The following is a 24,400-nucleotide window of genomic DNA, read 5'->3' as shown; positions in this document are numbered from 1 at the left end:
GCTGTTTTGTGAATTTGGAAAATGTCTATAATTTTCCTAAATACAACTTTTTTTAATTATTGTATTAAAAAAACTGTAAATAATGGAAAACAGATTAACTGTCGTCTCTTTACTGACTCATTCTGAATATGCAGTTGGTGTGACTGTCTTTAAAATACAAGATCTCAAGGTGAAAGAATAAGTAATAGAGTAGCTTGGACCTTAAGCTTATGAGAAGGAAGAAGAAACGCTTCCTTGATGTAAACTACTTCAGTAAATGTATTTAATAGCCTCCTGTGTCAACAGCAGATAACTTTATATTCCTCCTCAGAGGCAGTAAATTTCTCCTCTGGCCTCACATTCCTTGGTGTTGCTGTGAGTGGCGTGATGTTTGGGTAGCGTTGGGAGGCCGGCTTGGCCGCGGTGAGCTCCCGGCGCCGTGCCAATCAGGCCACGGCCTGCTGGAGAGCACCAATGGCCAGGCCTCGTAAAGACCAGACAACCTGCTGACGCTTCTTCTTCTGCACACATTCATCCAATTAACCCTGCGCATCTTAACCAGCTTGAATCGATTAAAAAACATTGTATCGTCCCTTCAAATTCCTCCGACTCCAACATGTATCTCACCCAAAACAACTCAAACTGCATCAAGTATCTGTAATTTGACACCAGCCTCACTGTCTTGCCAGTTGATGCTCATTCCTCATGAGGAAACGTGTTTAGTATAACACAATTTCTTTCCCCCTAGATTTAACCATTGAATTAAAGAACAAAATAAAACCTTCTCATCCTCAAAGACTGAATTCTGTAAAACTCCAAGATTCTTGTAATTTGACGCCAGCATCAATGTCTTGCCGGGTGATGCTTGGTCCTCCTGTGCAAATCTGTAATCTGTAGCAGAGATGAGTCAAACTGAGGGTTTGCTGAAATCAGAGCCGGAATCTGAACCAGAAATGTGATGCTTTGGAGAGCTCATGGGAGCATGTGGTTAATGTAATGCAAACAACTACTTTCTTGTGGTCAAGATTCTTGTAATTTGACACCTGTTTCATTGCCGTGCCAGGAGCAGCCACCCCTGAGACACCAGCTAATGCTAACCAAGTCAAATCAAGCAGCCTCAACCCACAAATTAGCGACTTTAATGTCATTATTTAGCACTTTGGCGACATGCAAGCTGAACAGCCAACATCAAAATCTGGATAAAGTGCTAAAAAACACAGATTTAAGTTACATTTTATGATTGTTTGGAGGTACTTTCACTCCACTGTGAACTAAAGAAGCTGAAAATGCACTGAAACAGAAGATAAAATGTCTTTTTTGATCATTTTCCTCATGAGGAAGCTTTGAAAATTCATATAAACATGTTCATCAAGATGAAGGTGATGTTTTCTCTCGATTTTGAAAGGTTAAATGCAAATAAATCGAGTTTTGACAGCCAATACTGAGCTTCTGTGAACAGACATGTTCATTCAGCATCAAATGATTGTAATTTGACTCCAGCCTCACTGGTGTGACAGGAGAACAGGGTGCTTATCCAGCCAAATAAATCAGTCTAAACACCAAAAACGACTAAACTTAATGTCGTACCTCATCGCTCTGGACAATTTAATCACATGAGAAGCTTACATAAGTCTAAAGAAGAGGAGATAAGCACAATATGACCTTTGTGTGTTTCAGGAGATTGTTTTCACTTCACTATGAAAAACAACTCAGTAAATAATGAGTGTGAGAAGCTGAAAATGCACACAAAAGGTGCATAAATGTTTCCATTAATCCTCTTAAGTCAGATGAAACTCGAGATTACAGAAAAACTGCTGTTTATTTTTTTTTTTTTACATTTGCACACAAAATATGGGGTGTTTTGAGGTTTTATTAAGCTGTTTCAGTTGACAAAGTGGCAGCTGTGGTGGCGTGTGCACGCTGTGACGGTGCTGACGGACTGACAGAGGTCCTCCACCGAATCCGCCTCCGCCGCCGTGCCGTGTTCACGAGAGGCTGGCAGCCGCCCCGGACTCTGACCTTCGGACATTGTTTCCACTGGAATCGCACGCTGAGAGAAGCCGGAGGGGTTTCTCACAGGCCCGCCGCTCATTTTACTGCCACCGGCCGGCTGGCGTGTAAAAATAAAGCTGTTTAATAACGGGAGCGGATGTGTTGCTGCGTCGAATTCAGGCAGCTGACCTGGAGTCTGACAGCTCATCGGGTTTTAATCTCCGTACAGTGAAGAACCAACAGAGGCACTCCACTGATAAGAATCACCAGATGTTTTGGGACTTGGAGAGGAAAGCCACACATGCTCAGGGAGAACATGCAAACTGTGCACAGAGACATTTCAACAAATAATAAAAGGTGACTGTTTTGACCCCCTCGGGTAATTATTTTCGATTTATAGCTCATGGATGATCTTGACAACACACTCAGAGCAATTGGCCGAGAGTCAAAGGCTGTGCTCAGGCAGCTACAGTTGTCGGATTCGAACTAGCAACCTTCCAAACAAAAACCTGCTGATCCAGCTTCCACCGCCATCTCCTCCTCTCGTGCTAAGCTGCTAAAATGAACTTAAAAAAAAGTTCAAGGTTTGAAAAAAAGTAAGGATCTTCATAAGAAATAGACGTGTTTCTTTTTTTTTTAATGGGAAATTGGAATAATTAACCAGAAAGACTTCAGCGGAAAACGTTTTTATTTCTTTAAATAAAGTGATGGTGGAGAATGATGCTAAATGCAGATTGAACGGTAGAAATGGAGCTTCATCTCGGTTCTTTCTATCAAGAAGACGTTTTAATATGTTCTCGAGACGCCTGGTGTGAACTTTCTCCTGGAATTTAGATTATCTCAGTGAAAATCCTCATTTGGTGGGGTGACGGTGTCAGAAACACCACAGCGGATCGGTCGGATGAGAGGAGCCGGAGCGGACGCCTGGTCTGAAACCGGCTCGGCAGAGTCATCAATCACTCAACTTATCACAGCAATCACAGCTTCCAGGCGGCGACAATGTGCTACTGTGTGTATCAAAAACACATCCAAGAGGAGGCCACACGCAGTGAACTCTGACACACTTACACACACACACACACACTTCCACAGCTCCCTAAAATGGCCGATGGGCCTCTGGTGGAAGCAACAAGTCCCTCATCTCGCTCTTTTTTATTTTGTCCTGAAGCCAGTTTTCTGTCCTCAGAGCTCCGAATACCTGATACCTCTTCAGGTTTTCAGCAGCGGGCCGAAGCAGCCGAGTCTCTCCGGATCAGAGCTCCCAAACGACGGATCGTCCACATGTGTCTGTGGTGATGAAGGGGCTGTTGTGGCGGAACAAACCGAGGCAAGCCGAGACCAGCGAGGCATCATTACGCAAGATTAGGCCCGAGGCCTCATCGCCACTGGTGAACAATTAACAGCCGGCAGAGAGGCTGAGTGGGGGCAAGCGGCGAGGCAGCGAGGAGGCTGCTCGCACTGCTAAAGGACGACTGGGAATCGGATCCCGCCGTGGAGTGCGGGAAGTCGAGTTTTGATGGGTTTAATGACGCAGAGAGCCGCCGACGGGCCGCTTTACGGGACATGACGGGATCTGCTGTGTCACAGAAAGGGAAATGTCACAAATGTCAGGGCAGCTGGCCAAACTCCAGGTGATTAATCAACTGTAATCTCCTCCGCAGGAAAAGCGTGCGAGCACTCAGGCTGACAGATATACCTGCACTCCTGGAAACCTCCCCAGGCAGCAGATATCTCTTCTAACTGATGGATGATTGTCTCACAGAGAAGCCCAAAGGTTGAGGGTCAGAGATTTAGATTCTGACCTTAAAAAAAAAAAAAAAAAAAATCATTTTGACAACCTCCTTTTTTTTTTTCCCCCACACAACTGGCCGAACACAGTGTAAAAAAAACTGAAGTACAATAAGATCAACCAAACAAATCGGAGGCAGAATTGCAGCCATATTTTAAATATCTAATCAGAACAGCGATCATAAAGTTTAAAAATAAGATTTACCATGTTTCTTCTCTCAAAGCCTGGTGCATATACTCGTTGAAACAGGTTTATTTTTCAATTTTTACAGTCTACATGTTGCAAAGCTGCTCATTTGTGCGTTTGGGACTGTCTGAGCTACATCCTGTCTGCACATTCAAAGAGAAATCTGTACATCTAAAGAGGCACCACCATTTCTATAATAAAGAAGACGCATCACAATGTATTTTCTGGTAAATGTGAAAATATTTTCAATTATTGTTGATCTGGTCAAAAAAAATATATACTTGCATAACAGTTATTCTGATCGATATTTTTTTATGCGACGCATGTGCTGTAATTTTGATACAATCTGTAAAAGTTGAAGCAGCTTTTAAAAGAGAAAAAGTGTCTTGATGTTGTTTTCAGCAGGTTTTGCTAAAACAAAACAGAAACAACCTCCTCGAAACTCAACACCCACTTACCTGAGAGGCTTTATAAAAAGAAACACATCAACGCTGTGAATCTGCAGGTTGTGAGAGTTTTATCAGCCTCTCAGAAAACAGATCAAGTCACATGCAGCTCTGCAGCAACAGGTCTCATTAAAAAACCCCTCAAATAAAGAATCTATCACATGAAAAAAAGAAAAGAAGAAAACGAAAGAACATCTTACCTCTTCTTCTCCTTATCCGCCGTCATGTTTCCTTCTGCTCTGTTGTAATCCCTCGACAGGCTGAATTAAGTCCAACTTCAGAGAGAAAAAGTGGAAGACTGCCTGTTAGAATAAACCTGCGCGGTTAGTCCGTGAGAGCCGAGGAGGAGATCGGAGGAGGTGACCGTACAGTCTCAGAACACTGCCGAGGATTGCACAGCCTCTCCCCCGCACAGAGCGCTCTCCAGGCCGGCTGCGGGCTGAGCTGGGGGCCGCTGGGTGGTCGCTGACAGGAGCTCCGGACTCGTGCTGGCTGGTTGCGGGGAAAAAACTCCTGAGGCGGCTCCGACTCGGTCCTGGAGCTCCGAGCCGTCCACACAGCTGATTGGCTGAGCGACCGCCCATATTCAAGCCACGCCCCCACACACCACGCCCACCTGATACAGGTGAAGGGGGTCTTTTCCCGCCAGTCCAAACAAACAAAAATAATAGCGCTTTTTAAAATCTATATTTTATTACAGAATTTTTTTGTTTTGTACTCATGAGTGATTGAAATTAAATTGTTAAAATAAATATCTCAACTAAACTCAACTTTATTTATAAAGCACTTTAGAACAAACACTATGGCAACAAAGTGCTGAACATGGGCAAGAAAAACTAAAAACAAATATGAATACCCTAAAACAAAACAAAACAAAACAAAAAATCAATAAAATATAAAACATAAATGCACCACATTAATATAGATACATAATTGTTTTTATGTTAAAAAAGAAACAGGAGTAGATGTTTAAAGCCACTTTACATTACAGTCAATAAGAAATGCTTTTTGACACCTTTTTCTGGTAGAATAAAATATGAGGATGCATGCTGTAACACAGGTCCAAACACACGGACCTCATTTTTGGCACCCCTGTGTGGTTAAAATGAAATGAGATGGGATAGTTTATTTATCCCTTAATGAAAAAAAGAAAAAGACTGTTTGAATTGTAATGAGTGTTGAGGATTAATAGGGAATAATAGGAAAAGTTCACAAAAAAAATACTTTATAAATCGCAAAGATTTAAAACAAATTACATTAAGTGCCAGTAAAATCTGTGGGTAAACATGTAAAACTGCCTATATCTCATTATTTAAAGCTTTTGAAGGCAAAAACAAACAAGGTCAGTGAGACTAAAATCTTCACTTTCACAACGTTGAGTGAATGCAGTGTGGATATTTGCATTGCAGTGAAATCCCCTGTGTTACTTTATGTTCTCACGTCTTGTCACGCAAGTGTTTTCAAAAAGTCTTTTCATTTCTTGACACTTTAATGAAATAATGAAAACACCCGTCAGTTGGTTCGTTTTTTCCACATCTGCAACATGAAAGACAAACACCAGCAGCTCGTAACGATACGGACTTTCCCCAATAACGCTTCCATTATTTTCAGGTCAGTGCAAGTCTGGCATGCACACTTATCATCATTTAGTCAGCACCTTCCCATGTGATAATAAACAGTCTTTTACAGTAATGTCAATTTTTTCATAGATATGAACTCGTTACTATTAGGCGTTATTAACATCATCATTTGACTAGTCTAAAGCAGTAAAACTCTTTTGATAAATATGCACAGTTCTGTGGATAAACGTAATGTAAAAACAGCAAAAATGTTACACAGCTGCTGTCTCTCTGTCAAGATGACTTAGCATTAGCATTACGTGAAACTGGCATTGCTTTTTTTTCTAAGACGGAAACTAAACAGAGCTTCTTTTATTAAAAAAAAATAGATGGAACGTTGTGGAAAAATGACCTGTAATATTGCAACTTAAGGTTTCAGTGGGATTTTCACTCTTTATCAATGATGAAAACATTTGCAACATTTTGGTTATCCCTCGATTGGCATTAGTTCAACTAGCATAGATTTCTACCCAAACAGTAAAGAACTTCTACACATATTGATCAAGTGTTGAGGGAAAAACTACATTTGATAGAGACAGATGACTTTCACAAAAGTACTGACACTGTTACAATTAGGTGCATTTGCAGGGATTTGTTGCTTTTAGTGTAACTGTTAGCTAAGAATTAGCATCAAGTTAAGATGTCTCCAGCTACTAGCAGCTCTGTTAGTATTTTGCCAAACCCCTGTAGACTGGAGGAGAAACCTCTTAAACTTTAGCTCGTTTTCAATAACTAAATGCTTTGGTAATGCCAAAATAGCACAATTAAAATTTTTGATTTTCAAGTAGATTTTTTTTTTTACTTTTGTTAAAAACTTTTACAAAAATGTTATGTTTTACAAGCTGATCCCAATGTTAGCATTATTTTAATGAAGCATGGATTTCTACCAAAACAGTTAAACATGTCTAGATTGATAAAATATTAAAATTCCCAAGATATCAATGGGATTGTTACTTTTATCATAATTGAAAGGAGTTGCTGAGCTGCTGTCTCTGTCCTGCTTGCTGCGCTGTTAGCTTGGAATAAGCACCCAGCGGAGGTACTTTGATGCTACTGGAGCGGCTCTCAGTGTTCTGGTCACGTTATGAGTTAGCTTTAGTATTCGTAAAAACATTGATCTGAATGGTTGAAACTTTGCTAAACTTTCTAAAGTCACCAAGTATTCTTGATAGAAGTGCGAAAAAAATTTGACGCTAAGCAGCGTTAGCATGAGAGTAGCTGCGGCGCATTTGCAGCCTGTTAGCGTCTTATTATATGATGGAGTGAACGGTAAGAAAGAGTGAATCAGCCTGTGTCACGGCTCTTTTGTCTAACTACCTCTGTCCAGGCCTAAAGGCTTGTCATCAATCATCGTTTCAAGAGCAGGTCTTGCTGCATTTTTCCGAAGCTCGGAGACAGATAACGACTTCTTCCTCCGTCACAGTCTCCAATATCTCAGATGGAGAAGATTCAGCAGTGACCCAGGCTGCACACAAAACACCTCCGTTTAAAAGAACTACAATTACTTTCTGACATTTTCTGTAACTTTGGGGAAGAAATGTTGAAACAAAGAGAGTTAAGAATAGGCTCCTTTTTCACATGATATTTAATTCATTTCAAAAAAATAAAATACACCTTCACATCCTTTTGAAATACAGTACGTTTGGCACGTTAGCGCAAAAGAAAGAAAAATGTCAACGAAAACACATAAAAACATGAAATGTCCAGACGAAGCTTCACAGATACAGAGGATTAGCACGGTAACACTGTTTACTTGGATTATCTGCTCCTCCGTCCTGCTGTGATCTCCACTCTCATCACAAAAACGCAAGAATCCCCTCACGTTGCAACAAATATCAGTATGAAGCCGCAAAACATCGAAGGACTCGGCTTTTAAACTTGCATTATTTTGCTACATGTAATAAAATTATTACATTATTTTATTAAATTGTGTTTTTATGATTTCAGCTTTTCAATTTGCTGTTTTAACCCGTTTCAGCTTTTATTTCCTTTTCTTTCTCGCCTCAGTCTTTTTTTTTTCAATTTGTTAAAAAAATTATTTGTCATAATTTGTCTTGTTTATTTGACCTTTTCTGGTGATGGAAACTATTTCTAATAGCTGTTTTTAACAATTTCCGCAAGGTTTTCTCAACCTTTTCTTTACTATTTATCTGAAGTGTCTTCGCATTTTTTGATACTATTTTAGTGTTTTTGATTCCTTTATACCTTTCTTAGGGTCCGTTTCCTCTGCAATGATTTAAACTAAACGTTCAGTGTTTCTTGGGTTCATTTACACGACAGCGGTGCTTGGAGTCACTGAGGGTGGAACTTTAAGAAAACACTCTGACTCCGTCGCTTGAAACATTGTCGTGTAAACAGGGCTTTAGTGTTTGTAGCAGTTTAAGCAGTTCACTCTCGTCTCTCTTTTTTAGCCAACTTTAGCTGCTGTTTCAGGTATTTTGTTGCTGCTGCCTTTTTTTTTTTTTTTACCGTATCATGAGCTCGGAGGATTAACGGGACTTTTATGGTCCACGTTTCTTTTGAAATGACACTCGCAATCACTAAATCTACACTGCAATCCGTTTCCGTGAGAATAATGAACACACGTTCTGCTGCTACATTTTTTTTTCCTGCTACTTGAATGAGAAATCACAGAAATTACTACTGATTCTGGCTTCTTCTTTTTTTTTTTCTTTAGTGTGTCTACACTCGTGTAACGAGCAAATATTTTTCACCTTTAAACAGAAACAGCATGAAGAAAATGGTCATTCAAGGGGGAGTTGGTGAAGCATCGGTGAGCATTCATTAAGCAGTGCAACTTAACAAAAAAGTATTTGAATCCGAGTTATATTAGAAAAGTTATCTGTAAATAATCTGTGTTTCTTTAAGGGTTCTTTTTCAAATCCAATTTGCTGAAATGTGAGAAAACAAAATTTAAAAAAGTGGTAAAATTCAAGTCAAATGAAACCAATATTCTGGCTAAAAACAAGATGAGATTCAGGACGAACCAAGACAGGAATTCAACAGAACGCTGCTCATGATAGGAAATAAAAGCAAAAGAACGGTGAGCTGATTCTCACATGCTTTTCACACAGATCGTAAGCAACGTGAGAATCAGTGTTCGCCGAAGTTGGTGAATGAATGAAAATTAAAGGTGAAACTTGTGGAAACAATATGATCGAACCACCGATCAGCCACCATTTTGCGGCAGTATTTTTGCAGATTTATTGATCAGCGTTTGAAACTGCACTTCTTTATTCAAACCCTGATGTAGAAATTCCTTTAACTTGAGCTAATCTGCTGACATTAGCTGAATGCTACTGACAATTAGCACCACATTAATTAGGTTTCAGAGTAATGAGGAAGTAACTCTCCTGCGGGGTTCAGCTGGTCTATGAAGCTTCAGCGTGTGTTCTTCAAATATATGTTGTTGGGTTTAGAGGAAATGTTTCAATCTAGCTTCTTGAAATCAGAAATTTTGTCCAATTCTGCAGAAACATTAAGGTGGCCTCGCCATGAATCTTCGAATACTCGCTGCATAAATCAGTACTTCCTACAGATTCTTCACTCATGCATATAAATATATTACAGGCTGATTGCGACAGACTCAAACACCTAAAAACTATTCTTTTAAAGAATGTTTGAAATGTTTCAGGATTTCAGAAATCAAAAAGAAAATAGTACATATTTCAAACCCAAATTGGTCAAATTTGAGCTCCTTTCAGGTCTCATGAGGTCAATATCAAGAATACTGAATCTATCTGAAGGTCATTTTAAGTATTCTTCACAGATCAGAGGAAAAAAAAAAGATTAAAACATAAAAAATAAATATCTCAAGAAAAAAAAAAGATCTGATGTATATTAAATGTGGAGTGTTTCTCTGAAGACGTTAGGAATCTTTTCACTGCACTATAAGATTGACATATGAGAAGTTTGTCTTTTTTAAACCTATATCAAGTCCGTGTTCAGGCTGCACAGACGAGGAGGAGAAACAGCTGAAATGAAGGTTCGCTTTTATGACTGCGAGAGTGTTTTCCCAAAACATCAGCAAGCACAAGACGATCCAGTAAAACAAGTCACCCACAACTGAAAAACAAAGGTGTTTTAAATAGAGGGGGAAAAAAATACACACACACAGAACAACATGATGACATGAGAGCTCTTTGCGTATGTATGCGCACACACACACACACACACACACACACACACACACACACACACACACTGCGGAGCTGATACATTCTTTTGAACACATTCGGTCTGGTGAGCTAGCTGACAAACGATCTTTGCTTCGCAGTGATTTTGGTTTGTAGTGGTCCAGACAGTAGGTTTGGTATGCTACAGCGCGCACACACGTACACACACACACACTTCAAGGATAATGCAGTCGTAAAGGTCTTTGGAGAACGATTGTGGTTGGTCTCATCTTGCTAATTTCCTCAAACGTTAGCACACTGGGCTAACTTTAGCATCTCAAGAGTCTAAAACAGGATCCAGGCGACTTGCAGTTAGCATTAGCGCCGCTGCAGGTAGCTACAATCTGTGAGGCTCAAAAACGGGCCCGAGGTGCAGATTATCTTAAGTTAGGTCAATGCTTCAGCTGGATTATTTGGTATTTTCAACGAATATCACCGGTGGAGTTAGCTTTAGCGATCTTACAGGTCACCCACATCGATTTACCTCCAGCCAGACTCCCCGGCAGTCACCGACTGCATGGAGCCACATGAGAAAGACCAGGGTGCAAATTAAAGAGAATCCGTGAAACAAAAGTGGCAATAACACACACTTAAATTGCATTTTTAAGTTTTTTTTTTCTTTTGTTAAAGGGCTGGATTAATAACTTTGATGATATCTGGCCGGTCTGTTAGCGGGAGGCTAACCGTACCATTTCGCTTTCTGTGGAGAACTTCTAACAAGTTGAACAGGCGGATGGTGTCACAGTGCTAAGATAAAGCTGACGTCAAACTCAAAAATGCCAAAGTGGTGCCTTTTTCGGAAGCTAACGTTTATTTTGCCAGTCTGAAATCTAGCATGTGTTCACACTGAGTGCATCACAGACCGAAGGTTGAACTCCTACGCAGTCGTCAGGTGTGAACGCAGATTCAAAACACTGGCAGAAATTCAGACTAAAATCTTCACGTCGTCATAATTTCATCGGAAAAGTCTTGAATGAAAACCGTTTGATCTTTAAATACAGTCATTGGTTCAATGATTCCCGCTTTTTTTGTTTCGTTTTGGGTTTTTTTCCGTTCACATACACAGTCAGGGAAGAAGATACACAGACGGACACGAGATACAGCACTTCGTGGAGAGAAACGACACATGCATGCACACATCAGCTTTTCTCTTTCCTCACACACACTCCATCCACTTCGGCCCGTGTGAGAGTGTGTGTGTGTGCGTTCCTCTTCGGGACCGCCGGGGTCGTTCCTCGCGATCCGATGGAGGTGCGCACGATCGAACGAACAACAGCACAGAAACACGAGAAACACGAATGGTGGGGTATAATTCCTGGAGCGCTGGGAGGAGTTCAGGAGCTTGTTAAATACTGTGTGTGTTGATTTGTGTACTCGTGCTGTGTGTGGAAGTGCTAGGCGGCGGTCTCGTCCCCGAAGTAGGAGAATCCTTTGAACTCGTCCTGGTTGATCTGCTTGATGATGCTGTCCTCCACGGGCGTCAGGACGGGCTCCTCTCGGGTGAAGTCCTGGTCAAAGTTATTGACGTCCCTTTTGGTTTTCTGGGAGGAATCAGAAAAAGGGAAAAAGAAAAAAGATGAGCGTTGAGATGATGTCTCAGGATTTGAACCTTTGGACCTGTGCTGACAGCATCAGCAGGCTTTAACTCAGATCAATGTCGGGACGTCTGTTTAGAAGAAGCAATCATTTTTAAAGACTGCTTGGACTGAAAACTATTTATTCTCTTTCTTCATCCATCCACTGATCCGTGCTAAAAACGCATCAACAATACGAATATTCATTTTTTTCCACATCATATTGTCTGTTTTTTCCTCTCCCTGTGAAACACTGTCACTTGACTAATGACTCCTCTTTCAATCAGTGTCCAATAGGAACTGTTGGTTATGTTTCTAAGCTCCGCCCCCAATAATGTAACACAAACGTGCAGCTCAGTGGTGTGTGTCCATAACAGGGGCGCAATCTTTATGACCAAAAGAGCTGTTTTCACCGCTTTCCACCAAGTACAATTTGTCTGGAGCAGCAAAACCTGTTAGTTATCTGAAATATAGAAAAAACATTGAAAAGAAAAAAAAAACTTGTTGTCTTCTTTTTTTCTTTATTTTCCTTCTCTTGTGACTTCTTTACCTGTTCACCCTTTTTTGTATTCTCATTTTTTTCCTTTTCTGTTTTATTTTTTCCACTATTTTCCTTTTTCTCTTCCCTATTTTTTAGTTTGCCTTCCGCCTTCAGACCGTACTCGTCTCGGTTGTGGAAACAGAAGGAAGAAGGACTCACGATGCGAGGTTTGAACGGAGGCCGGATCTTCCTCTGCTCCAGCAGCGTCCAGTCGATCTCTCTGAAGAACGGGTGCAGCTTGATGGCCTCCTCCAGACCCTGAGCCACAACGCAGCCCAGGCGCTTGTTCGGACTCTTCGTCATGAACTGGAGACCAAGAAAGATGAGAAACACTCACAAATATAGCATGGAGGCATGGGTTCTGATTCAGAACCACTTCCCTTAAACCTCTGCTCCAGAGATTCTTCTCAGTCCAAGCTTATTCCAGCTTTGCAGGACATTCAGCACGAGGTGCTGTGGACTTTGCGAGGACAGATGATGGTTCTGGAGATCGTACTCGGTGTAAAGTCATTAGAAAGTACCAGGGAGGAAACACAAGCTCCACACTAAAGCTTTGACAGTAAATTTCAAGAATGTCGCTCAAAGTCCACCTCTGCGGTTTCTACACAAACACGAAGACTCAGATCTCAGATCTACGGTGGCCCAGAAAGATCAACACAGAAGAAAAAGCCACAACGGAAGTGGGCGGAAGATCAGTCCTTGTTTCTGGGAGACAATATTTTCTGACGGACTATGTCAATTACAGGAGAGTTTAACGAAACATGAGTAAAACGCTGTCGCTTCACGACTGTGAATAACGTCGTGATGTGTTTTCACAAATCAGTAATACTGGCCACCGGGTTGAAATCATTACGTTACGTATGAACGTTTCATAAACACCACAAAGCTTTTTTGATCCTGCCGTCAGGTTAATGAAAATTACTGTCAACTTCTATCGACTCCCACTAGGTCTGGAAGGCTCCTGAGGTGGATTCACTCAAAAACAGGGATGTTTGTTGCCTCAATGTGTAAGTCGCTTTTTCAAAATTACAACAAATTAACAAAAGTCAGACTTATATCTGGAAAGTACAGTAAATAAAAAGCATTGCAGAGGTTCATCATCGGCCTGTTGTCCATTTTTAATTGACATATTATGAAATACTTTTGCAACTGAACAAGATGTGAGGAAAAACAGCTAGGTCTTGGTATTTTTCTGTATGTGAATCTTTATATCATTTCAGATTTTCTGAGGTAATAAAACTTCCTTGGGTGCTGAAAGAGTCGCTACAGTGTTTCTTTAGGCGATGGGGTTCAACTCTTGACCCTCGTTTTACCGCTCTATGGAACAGATAAAGAGCAGAAAAAGAAATAAAACTCTGGGAAAAATCACATTTTCTGCAGTGTGTGAACTCCTATTTTTTAAAAGACGTGTCTCAGACCCCGTCAGATGTTCACTGAGGGATAAAATCAGCAGTGTATGCATGAGGAAATAAAGCCGAAAATATCAATTTGGTGCAATTTGCAGCGTTTCCCCCAGCATGGAGCAGTTAACAAGGGCTGTTCAGTTTCCTGATTAGTATCTCAGATGTTTAATATCTGTCGAGGAGATGAGGCTTTTCACGTAATCACAAAAAGAATAAAAATAGCTCAAATGAGGAGAACCTGAAGGAAGATTAGGAAACAGCCAACTATGTTTCCGCTGCTGTTATTTGTGATTGATTTGCTTTTATTTATAGTGAAATATATTTTAAGATGTGCTTTTTGACTGTGATTTCTTTCCTTAACATTTTCTTCTTTTTTATGTTTGTTTTAGTCCACTTTTCCAGCTTCCTCTCATTTAACACTGATCTGAGGTTATTAATTCTGCAATGCCTGAAAATAATGCCGGTGCACTGGAACAACATATATGAAGTCAAGACGAGAAAACATTTCTTTCAGTTTTTATTACTACAGTGTCCTTGGTGGAGAATTATGAGCACTTCATAAAGTTACTTCCTTCATAACAGAAACTTAAATTGTTCATAAAAGTTGAATAACATGTAAAACAAATGCATACAGAAATATAAATATTAATACAATTCTATTTAGATTATTCTAACATGAGACAATAGTTTTCCTTCTCGGGCTTTACTTGTGACTCACTGGTTATTTTCCCGGACTGTGTCGTTTTGGATGCAGCTGTGAACGAGCTGCTCTCTCACTCATCACACCGAGCCGAGAAGCTCCATCATGAGACCTGAACCCGTTCAGCTGGATGGACGACCCGTCCAATCAGACCCCAGAGCCGAGCCCGAGCGACTGGTCAGAGTCCAAGACCAGGTCCAACATAAACACACTGCACTTTCCCACAAGGCTTTGCAGTCCAACCACACTGAGGGCCAAGGTAAACTCCGAGGCCTGTGATGGAAAAAGTCTTCGGACAAATACACACAGTGACCCAGTGGCATTACGCACACACAGTGACACACACAGTGACACACACAGGGGGCAAAAGTAACAGAGGGGAAATTATTCAATGTTCTAGGAGAGGACGGACCGGAAGCAGACCGACAAGGGGAAAAAAAACCCATCTGAAGGAGCATAAACTTTAAGAGATCTCCAACTTACTGATTAAATTAGAAATAACAATTAATGGTGGTATTAAAGTGACCAACCAACCACCTATCCAACCAACCAATCACCATCCAGCCCACCAACCTTAACCAAAACAAACCAATCAACCCAACCAACCAACCAACCAATAACAAACCAACTCATCCAACAATAGTTATCAAAACAAACAAACAAACCAACCAGCCTGACCCACCCACCCACCAACCAACCAACAAACCAACCAACCCAATCACCCACTCACAAACTAACCACTACCAAGCCAACTAACAAACCATAGTTAATATTAGGGATGTGCGAGTACCGATACCAGGTATCGGTATCGGGCCGATACTGGCCTTATTTCAAGGTATCGGGTACTCGTGAAGGCTACCGATGCCAGCCGCCGATACTCACGGCAAGAAAACCCCACGCGTAGTAAGCCCTCCTCACCAGCAGTTGGCGGTAGTGCAACCAGATGGGATGCAAGCTGCCGACAAACATGAAAGAGGAAGAAGCTCCTCTCTGGAGCGCTGACAGGCGCAGGGCTACACTGCAGCTGGCTGACTTCTCCATGAGTCTCATCCAGAGCAGAGACGACAGGATGAATCCAGAACGGCTGCTCGTCTCACCAAAACTCCGCCGGTGTGGAAATTCTTTTATATAAGTGAAAACGAGCCGAGCTTTGCAGAATGCTAACTCTGCAATGCTAAAATTGCTAAAGGAGGTGCGCGATGTTGTTCATTTACCACTAGTAATTTGTTTAAACACCTCAGGGCGAAGCTTGTGGACGAGAGTCTGACGCTGTTGTGCTGGAAAAAAGAAAACTCCGGCAGCAACTCGACGGCAAACTCTGCAGAAGACCGAGAAACGGAAGAGCAGAGATCCGAGAGCAGCACAAATAACACGAGCAACTCTTTAAACTCAGGGGTTTTTCTATCTTTGACTTTAGTTCATAAAAAAATCATTAAAATTAGTACATTTAAAAACCTTAGTTTATGTAAAGTGTAAAACTCAGAGAAATTGTTTTATCTTGCACTTAATTTCATTTAAATAAGTGCAAACTCAGAGTTGCTTGTTTTATTTTTCAGACTATTATTTTGGACTTAAACGTAGTGGCTGGGCTGCCTTTTATTGGAAATAAAATTCATTTTCAAAAATAATCTCATTGCATTATTTTACATTTTATGTATATAAAGTATCGGTATGCAAGTATCGGTATCGGTGAGTACTGAAGATGAAGTACTCGTACTTGGTATCGGTCTGAAAAAAAGTGGTATCGCACATCCCTAGTTAATATTATTGTTTTCAGTAGTAATAGTTAATTGTAGTACTAGTAGCAGTGAGTGGTAATGGCAGTGGTCATGTTCAGTAGTATTATTATCAGGAGAGAGAGTCGTATCAGAAGAGTGACCCGGACAGACGGACTGACCGCTCTCAGGATGGACACGGCCTCCTTGCTGAGCCACACTGGATAGAGGACGTCGTCATGGAGGATGGACTCAAACAGGTCGTCCTCGTTGTCGGCCTCGAACGGAGGCTGCCCCGCCATCATCTCGTACATCAGCACCCCCAAAGCCCACCAGTCCACCGACGGGCCGTAATCCAGCTCCTGAAGGATCTACACACACACACACACACACACACACACACATACAGGTATTGGATACGTAACAATGATGGGCTTTTGTTCTCTTGTCTTTTTGACTTGCCCTGCACAACATTAAGCACTTTCAGATATAATATGGTTGAACTTGAGGGAAATGTCAGTTTGGTGTCAGAAAGTGAACAACAGATTAGTAATAAATAGCTCAAACATCAAATAATCCTTGTGAGAGGCCATCTTGTCTGCTTGTGGGTGAATCAGTGGAGGTTATTGAGTTGTTGGGGAAGATGGGGGGGGGGGGTTGGTTTACCTCGGGTGCAATGTAGTCTGGCGTCCCACAGAAAGTGGTGGTGGTGACTCCGTTCAGGATTCCCTCCTTACACATGCCAAAGTCTGCCAGCTTACAGTGACCTTCAGCATCCAGGAGGATGTTGTCCAGCTTCAAGTCTCTGCAGGGAGACAACAAAAAAAACCAAAAGATTTTAATTAGATCAACCAAGAAAAAAAAAAAAAAAAAAAGCAGCCAACCAAACATCATGTTTCATATTTTATTGAGGAAAAGTAATATCGCGATAGCTATCACTATCATTTTATCGCACAGCTCTAGTGTAAATAGTGAAAAACTATAACAGTAGCTGTCTCTTGTTTGATGGATGAGACTGTTTGGATTTTGAAACAATTGTCTTGATGTCGGCCTGATTAGTGTCGAGTCCCTGGGAACCGAGAAATTCACAGGAGGAAGCTGGAAAAGAGAGAAAGTTTGGGGGTCTGAGAGGGGAGAGACGGGAGCGGAGTCTGGGAGATAAGGGCGACGGCGCTGACACATGACAGGCTCGCCTCATGAATGCAGCCGCTCAGCGCTTGATGGTTGATCGCTACAAAAATGTCAACATCTCCGTCGCGCAGCCATTCAGCCTGGGGTGTTTTCGAAAATACAGCCGCCCCAACAAGCCGGAGAGGAGACTGAGTGTGCGTGCCGCTCAGATCAAGAGCTTATGCAAGTGTTCTGTTTTTGTGAGGACTACAAATACAAAAAAAAAAAAAAAAAGAATGAAAGAAAGAGGCTGTTTCACAATCCCATCTGAGAGCTGCTCTGATTGGCTGCCGGGCTTTTCTGTCCCATCATGCTTTGCGACAAGCTCACTAACTGTATTGTTGAGAAAAGGTGCAGAGCATGCCGATTATTACCGATGATGAAGATAACCTCCTCTTTTATTGCTGCATTTTTCCAGAAGTGGAAAAAGTCGTCCGCTCAAGTTCAGATACTTCAGAAAGTAAAGGCCCAGAAATGGACTCATCACTTTGTTTTGAAGCATCTTGAAGTTTTTTCCTGGTGGTTTTCTTGGTCATGTTTAGTTACGGCTGCACTGGAAACTACTACCACCACTCTCTGCATATTGATGACACACTTTCATAACCCTCCCATCTCGCTCACCCTCACGTTTGACGTCTGAATGAAGTCCAGCAGCCTGACAGCAGCTATGGCAGGCATCTGCATCTCGTGTGAAGAGAGGCCATGGACGGCATGTTACCGTGTCTCAAGGAAAGCTAACGTGACATGCGAGGTGCTTCGGAGCCTGACTGCTGGCTCTGAACCAAGTTCCTGCCTAATAACACAAGTTCCCGAGGTGGAGTGCAGATCGTCAACAACAGGAGATCTTATGAACCGGTTTTTAGAGCTGTCTGCACAACCCAACGTGATTTCTGTGCGACGGCTACCACTGATTGGTGCATACAAGCTTAACGGCTTAAAATATAGGCGATCTCAAAAAAGCTGTAGTTTAAATGAAATATGTTCATCTAAACAGTGCAGAAGAAATATAATAAAATGAGATGTTTTTAATGCAATATCTGGTGACAGTGATGCAGTCCCACATGCAACTAAAATCTTAACAGTTCACTTCATTCACACACTGATAAAACAAACGGTAGCAAATAAACTAAATTGTATTTAGGTTTACGACTCACAACAGCTTTCTACTCAACACATCAAAAGAGCCAATAAAAATGGTAACAGTCATTATACCAAAATATACCAAATTGCATGGTGAAAAAAACAAGAACTTAGAAACACAAAAAATACAAAATATGTAAATAAGTGTGGATATGAATATCATATGATTTATTACCAAGAAGCATTGCTAAATTTTTCAGCATGATTTGTCTAGAATACAAACAGAAGTTTGGGGAATTCTTCTGGTATTCAATGTTCAACTGTATTGTGAATTTTCTGGACAGTTGCATAATGAATTTCAAGACATCAGTAAGTGCTGTGCACTTGAGTTTCTGTCATAGTTCTTTTTGTAATGAAAACGTTACATTCTGAAGAGAAATCAAACAAAAGAATTTAATTGTTACATATTTTACAATATCTATTTTATTGTGAGCTGCATTACTTGCCATATGCCTAAAAAAATGATTAGTCTGGAAATTCTAGTCCAGAAAATACAGTATTTTAACAGCATTACATGCAAATGTACCGTATGTTTTGGACGAAAAGTTGCAGTCAAAAAATTAAAAACCTTTAGCCTGGTAATTGGCCTGGAACAGGTGGAACGTGACCTCTTCGTTATGTCCTGCAGACACAACAGCTTTCATGGCATGCAGGATTGATTAGATGGCAGATTACTGTCACAAATGAAAGGATACCGGGATCAGTTATTAAAGCCTCAGTGGGCTTCTGGTTTAGCTGAACTTTGCCGTTCTGTGCCTTGCTGAAGGAAACATGGACACGGTGGATATCAGCTCCCAGCTCCCCCCCACCCCCGGCTGCCTGTTCGCATATCTCACCTGCAGGCGCGTCCCGGCACATTCAGCCTGAACTGCTGCGACGGGGCAGCAGGCGGCTGAATTTAATACATCTGTGATTGGATTTAAATCTTGGTGCAGCTCATTGCCTCACTGCTGGGAAAAAAATTCAATACTGGGAGGCTGCAGGTGTTCGACTGCACTAATGGAATGATATTTATGTGAAAACCCTTCACAGGACAGGAAGTGGATGTCAATTGGAGTAAATAAAACAAGATGGTCTTCATGATGTTCGTTAGGTTGAAGGTCAGGATTGTTTCTCTTTTAATGAGTATATGTATGTATATGCTTCCACTGCACATTCATGTCTCTATTTCTATATTTCATCAAACCAAAGGCCACAAGCCAAAAGTTGTAGTGCAGTTAAAAGTGACCCCATAAAGAGAAAGAGCACTGTTATCTAAAAGGAGCAACTCCACTCGACAACACTGTTTAGTTTGTTTTTGTTCTGGAGAAGGAAAAAAAAAAAGGAAAAAATGCACAGTTCTTTTAAGTATTATTTTCTGAGGTTAAATACTTGAAGTCGATACAGATCAAAGATGAGTTGTTGACCTTTGACCCTCCCCGAGGTGTGCTGGTGCAAAAGCCACAACAAACGAACGAGAAAATGCAGTCGGGCCTGTTAAAAACTGAGCTGACCCCTGAAGACTGACCTGATGTTAAACATGCAGCACGCGATGCCTTCAGGGCAGAAAATTCAACACGCTCACATTTTTCTGTCACTTAAATAGAGAATGAAAACTACTCACGGACTGAAGAGAAAGGTCCAAATTTGGCCACATCGATTTGTATGTTTTCTGATAAAAATACCTAATTTAACATTGAGCAACACTGTTGATTAAAAAGTAGCATTTCAGAAATAGCAGAATGGGAATACTGCCAAAAAACAGTTTCAGGTTCATCCATTATTCTAGAGCTTCAAATAGTTTTTTTAAACATTCCACATGATATGAAACAATTAGTGAAAATCGTATATTTTGAAATAAGTAAATCTTTTAAAGAGGCAACAAGCATGTTAATAAAGAAGAAGTGTTTGGTTGGATGGATAAATATAAATAAAAACCGATATGTGAAATAAAAATAAATAACGAGAGAAACAGAGTAAGTAGAGTAAAATAAGTTAAAAAAAAAAAGTTAGCAAGTGGCTGCGTAATATATGTAAAAATCGGATAATGTTGAGTTTCATGATAATAGGATTAACAATAAATAAAAACATGTATGCAGATGATGTTCATGTCTTTGAATGAAAAGAGTTTTCAGTCCAATTTAACTCAAACAGTGCAAGAAAATGCTAACTAGTCCAACCACTGACTAGCACAGGATGGAGGGATGGATGGAGAGAATATGGAAAAGACTGTTATAGGAGCTGCTCTGCACTGGGTCAGAGTTCACACACATGCACGCTCACATGCGCGCGGCAATCAAGCTCAATTGAGAGCATTTCCTGTGTTTCATGGCGATCTTGAGTGATTTTTCCATTACGTCCCGAGCAGAAACCCCGGCGCTCGTCTCCCGGCTCTCATCCCTCCGTCCCCTCCTCTGTGTGACTGTTTGTTCCAGACCAACATCTGCCTGAATATACACACAAACTGGTATATTTATCCGTGGCGGCGTGATCGGCCGATCAGGCTGGGAGCTCCACAGAATCAATAAACCATGGGAGGAAATTCATTTGACTACTAATAATCCTTGCTTTATTTACAACAAACATTTATTGAATTCTCAAAGCCCAAATATATGAGATTCTAAAATTTCTGAACTTAAATCATATAAAGAAAACCACAAATTTTTTATTTCTTCTTTTTCCTTTTATTACAAATCCAGAAAATATCATTAGTTTTAAATTAAAATGACCAATTTTATGGTTACGAAAATATAGTGAGAAACAACAATACACAGTATTTTATGAAGGGCAATGTAGAAAAATTTTAATATTATTGAAAAATATGTTTTTTTTACCAGCACTGCACAACTCTACCACTGCACCTTGAAAATAACCTTAACAAAAATATGCTACTTGAGAATACATAGTGCCAATCATTGAAGGAATCCACCACATCACGTGCGTCACGCTTAAGAACAACTTGAACCTCAAACAAAGGGGCCATTCAGCGGCTTTATCATCACACAGCGTCAAATTAAGTGTTTTCTGTGTTTATACCGACAAACCGACTGTACGCCTGATCTGAGACTGTTCCCGACCTGCCCTGACCTCATTACCGCGGCAAAACATCCAGTCCATTTCATTGCACGGCTTAAGAAACGGTGTTTTTGATCGTTTCAGAGGGGAGAGAGCTGGTGATGAGAGGATCGGGGCTGATGGGGAAAAAAAGAGGAGGAGGAGGAGGAGGAGGAGGAGGAGGAGACGGAGGGCAGGACAAAATGTTCCCGAAACACTTGTTGATCATCTTCCTCTGGTCAATAAAGTGGAATGAAGTGGGCCATAGAGACAGAGAGAGACAGAGTGAGAGAGAGACAGAGTGAGAGAGAGAGTGAGCGTGAGAGAGACAGAGACAGAGAGAGAGTGAGAGAGTGAGAGAGAGGGGGGATCAGGTAGCTGTCATGAATGAAAACATGCAATAACACAAGGTGAGCGTGTTGCTGCTGCCAGACCGCAGACATTAATATTGACCTTCATGACAGGATGACAGGGAAAGTGAACCATTAATCTCCATGTTTCTTCACACCAAACAGAGATCAGTCTGTTTCAAAAGCCTCCCGCTGGAGGCAAATACAGGTCGCAGGTGAGCAGCAGTCTGCTGAAAACACTCATTTCTGAACAAGCAAGGCACTCCAAAAAAAACTTTATTTTTGTTTAAAATGTGCTTTTATCTAAAATTAGTGGTACACATTTTCATAAATTACCTAAAAAAAAAATCCAAAAAAGAAAACTCTTTTTGGGTTAACTTAAAACTGACTGAAACTGATCTGATCTTCGTTTTAGAAATCAAGTTTCTCTCAGGGCCCTTTCACAGACTCCTCCATCCTCAGACAGCTTTTGGGTGGAGTTTATCTCTCCAACATTATCGTGAGACCAGAGAACAAACAATAACGCCGAGACCCCTCTTCTGGTTTTAATCTTGATGGCCCACTTTGGTGTGATTGTGCCCGCTAAAAGAGACCCGCGGATGCAAACCGGCGGGGTTCGAGCTGTATGGTGGTACCCGCCTCCTTCATTAATAAAGGCATTGTCGCGCAAACTGTGCGAAACAATGAGGCACCAGCAGGACGGGACAACTGTTTGACCGGGATCACGTATTCCAAACATTAAAAGACACAATTACATAAAAAAAAAAAAAAAAAAAAAAAAAAGGAAAAGTGCTGACTTGTGTTTGACATCCTGTGTTTGTGATCTAGGAACATGAGTTATGTAAGTTTCGATTCTTTTTAAACCTGCATCAATTCTATGCAAAAGTTTGGTTTTGTTTCACATTTTTCACAATATTTTTGGGGTATTTTATACATTTAAATAATATTTCCATTTACAGGTCTCATTGTATGTATTTGCCCATTTCCTTAATTTACGATATGAAAGATCTGAATCGTTTTCAGCGTCTAAAAATAACATGTGGCACATTTTCTCTGTGCTTTCGATTACATATTCCACATAAACTGCTGTTAAGTTTAGATTTGCCAAACTAAGTTGAAAATAATCAGACTAACGTGAAAGCTGCATCAGTGTCAGTGTTTCTGCCGTGTCAACGTGAAACTTTTAGAAAAACAAAAACGCAAAAAAGAGGCATTGTCATGAAGACGGGGTCTCAATTCCCCACAGGTTACCGTTTGTCCAGGATGGGCCGAGGGACACTCCTCAGTTTGGTCCTTTTCTTTCACTGAAGCCAAACAGCATTTCTGAGGATGCATCTTTCACCTCGACAGTCATTAATGAGCTTTGGCTACAGTAGCTGATGTTGGTTAGATTTCATACTGCCTGAAGAATAAGAAAACATACCTAACATCATTGTGAGCAGATAAATGAGGCTTTATTAAACCCTCTGGGGAGATTATGTTGCTGTGGCAACACAGCAGCTTTCTGACGAAGTGGATTTAACCCTTTTAGGACCCATTTATTCAATGAAAATACAATAATAACAACAATAGAAGTTAATCATCACTATAAAAGTCAAAAAACCCAGAAATGTTCTGAGTTGCTGAAGGACTCTATAGTCTGTTGTGTTCTCCGTCCAGGACCACAACTTTGGAAACCACCAGGACAAACGGACCGCGACGGACAGAGCTGGTCCGAAACTCCTCCACATGTTCAGGAGAAGTGGTGTTTGAGCAGAGGGAAAAGAAGAGCACACTTTTCTTCCGCTGTGGTTATTTTTGGATGTGACAGCTTGAACCTCCATCCATCACAATGGTGTTATGATTGGAGCGGCGCGGTGCCTTTGTGGGACCAGCTGTGTGTTTGCTATTGGTCCACAATGATATTATGACTGAAGGGAGGTCCGTGCGGACGGACTGTACCTGAGGCAGACGCACGGTGAGGTGATCTGAACCTGCTGCCCAGGGTCGGCCGGCTCGACCGCGTTCACCAAAGATAATATTTAATCTGGAAGAAATGCTTCTCATTGTGACCAGGAACACAAACGCCAGGATTTTGAAACAGCAGCTGCGAAACGTTCCGTTTAACAGGACGTTTCCTCCTCATCTGCTCTGTTGACGAGAAGCAAATCTTGACAGATTGATGGTTACAGATCACTGCGGCGCTGCCAGGACACATTAGCTGAGCCGTTAGCAACGTGCGCACGACTCCCTCTTTAAATCCAGCTGAACTGTCGCTGTAGGAAGATGCTCTATGAACGGCACTTCTTGAAAGAAATGGATTTGTGTGAATTAGAAAAAGTCACAACAAAACAGCTACAGACCACCATTAGGCAGCGTTTCAAAGAGAAGCTAACGGTTAGCCCATTAGCCGCTATTGTGGATGCAGACTAATCTTAACATTTCGTATAACTTAAAATGAAAAAGCATGAAAGTAAAATAGTTGAATAATCTTACGCTATTACATATGATCATGCTAATATATTAAGCCACATTAAACTTTTTAATCTGTGATTGACGTAAGATAATAAACATGTAAAACTAACTATTTAAGACTCATGTTAGGTATA

The 24,400-nt window shown here is 41.0% G+C and overlaps 2 protein-coding genes across 3 annotated transcripts in view; both read right to left on the bottom strand.

Moving 5' to 3' along the window:
- The window catches only part of LOC115399568 (endothelial PAS domain-containing protein 1-like), a 47,384-nt gene extending 42,463 nt beyond the window's left edge, over positions 1-4,921 (bottom strand). Inside the window, exons 1-2 of one of the 2 annotated variants that reach the window (XM_030107007.1) lie at positions 4,762-4,921; positions 4,593-4,667 (exon numbers count right to left, since the gene is read on the bottom strand). In XM_030107007.1, the coding sequence (XP_029962867.1) occupies positions 4,593-4,618 (26 nt within the window). In that variant the 5' untranslated portion in view covers positions 4,619-4,667; positions 4,762-4,921. Of the gene's footprint in view, positions 1-4,592 lie in introns of both variants that reach the window. The other variant, XM_030107006.1, reaches the window with a different exon arrangement.
- Positions 4,922-8,397: 3,476 nt separating this feature from the next.
- Positions 8,398-24,400, bottom strand: part of LOC115399569 (protein kinase C epsilon type-like) — a 55,425-nt gene continuing 39,422 nt past the window's right edge. Inside the window, exons 12-15 of the mRNA XM_030107008.1 lie at positions 16,786-16,924; positions 16,302-16,490; positions 12,461-12,607; positions 8,398-11,727 (exon numbers count right to left, since the gene is read on the bottom strand). Coding sequence (XP_029962868.1) covers positions 11,581-11,727; positions 12,461-12,607; positions 16,302-16,490; positions 16,786-16,924 — 622 coding nt within the window. The 3' untranslated portion in view covers positions 8,398-11,580. The remainder of the gene's footprint in view (positions 11,728-12,460; positions 12,608-16,301; positions 16,491-16,785; positions 16,925-24,400) is intronic.

This window comes from Salarias fasciatus, chromosome 13, assembly GCF_902148845.1.
Source record: "Salarias fasciatus chromosome 13, fSalaFa1.1, whole genome shotgun sequence".
Classification (NCBI taxonomy): domain Eukaryota; kingdom Metazoa; phylum Chordata; class Actinopteri; order Blenniiformes; family Blenniidae; genus Salarias; species Salarias fasciatus.
The sequence above is the reverse complement of the archived record's forward strand: the minus strand, read 5'-3'. Positions and strand labels throughout refer to the sequence as shown.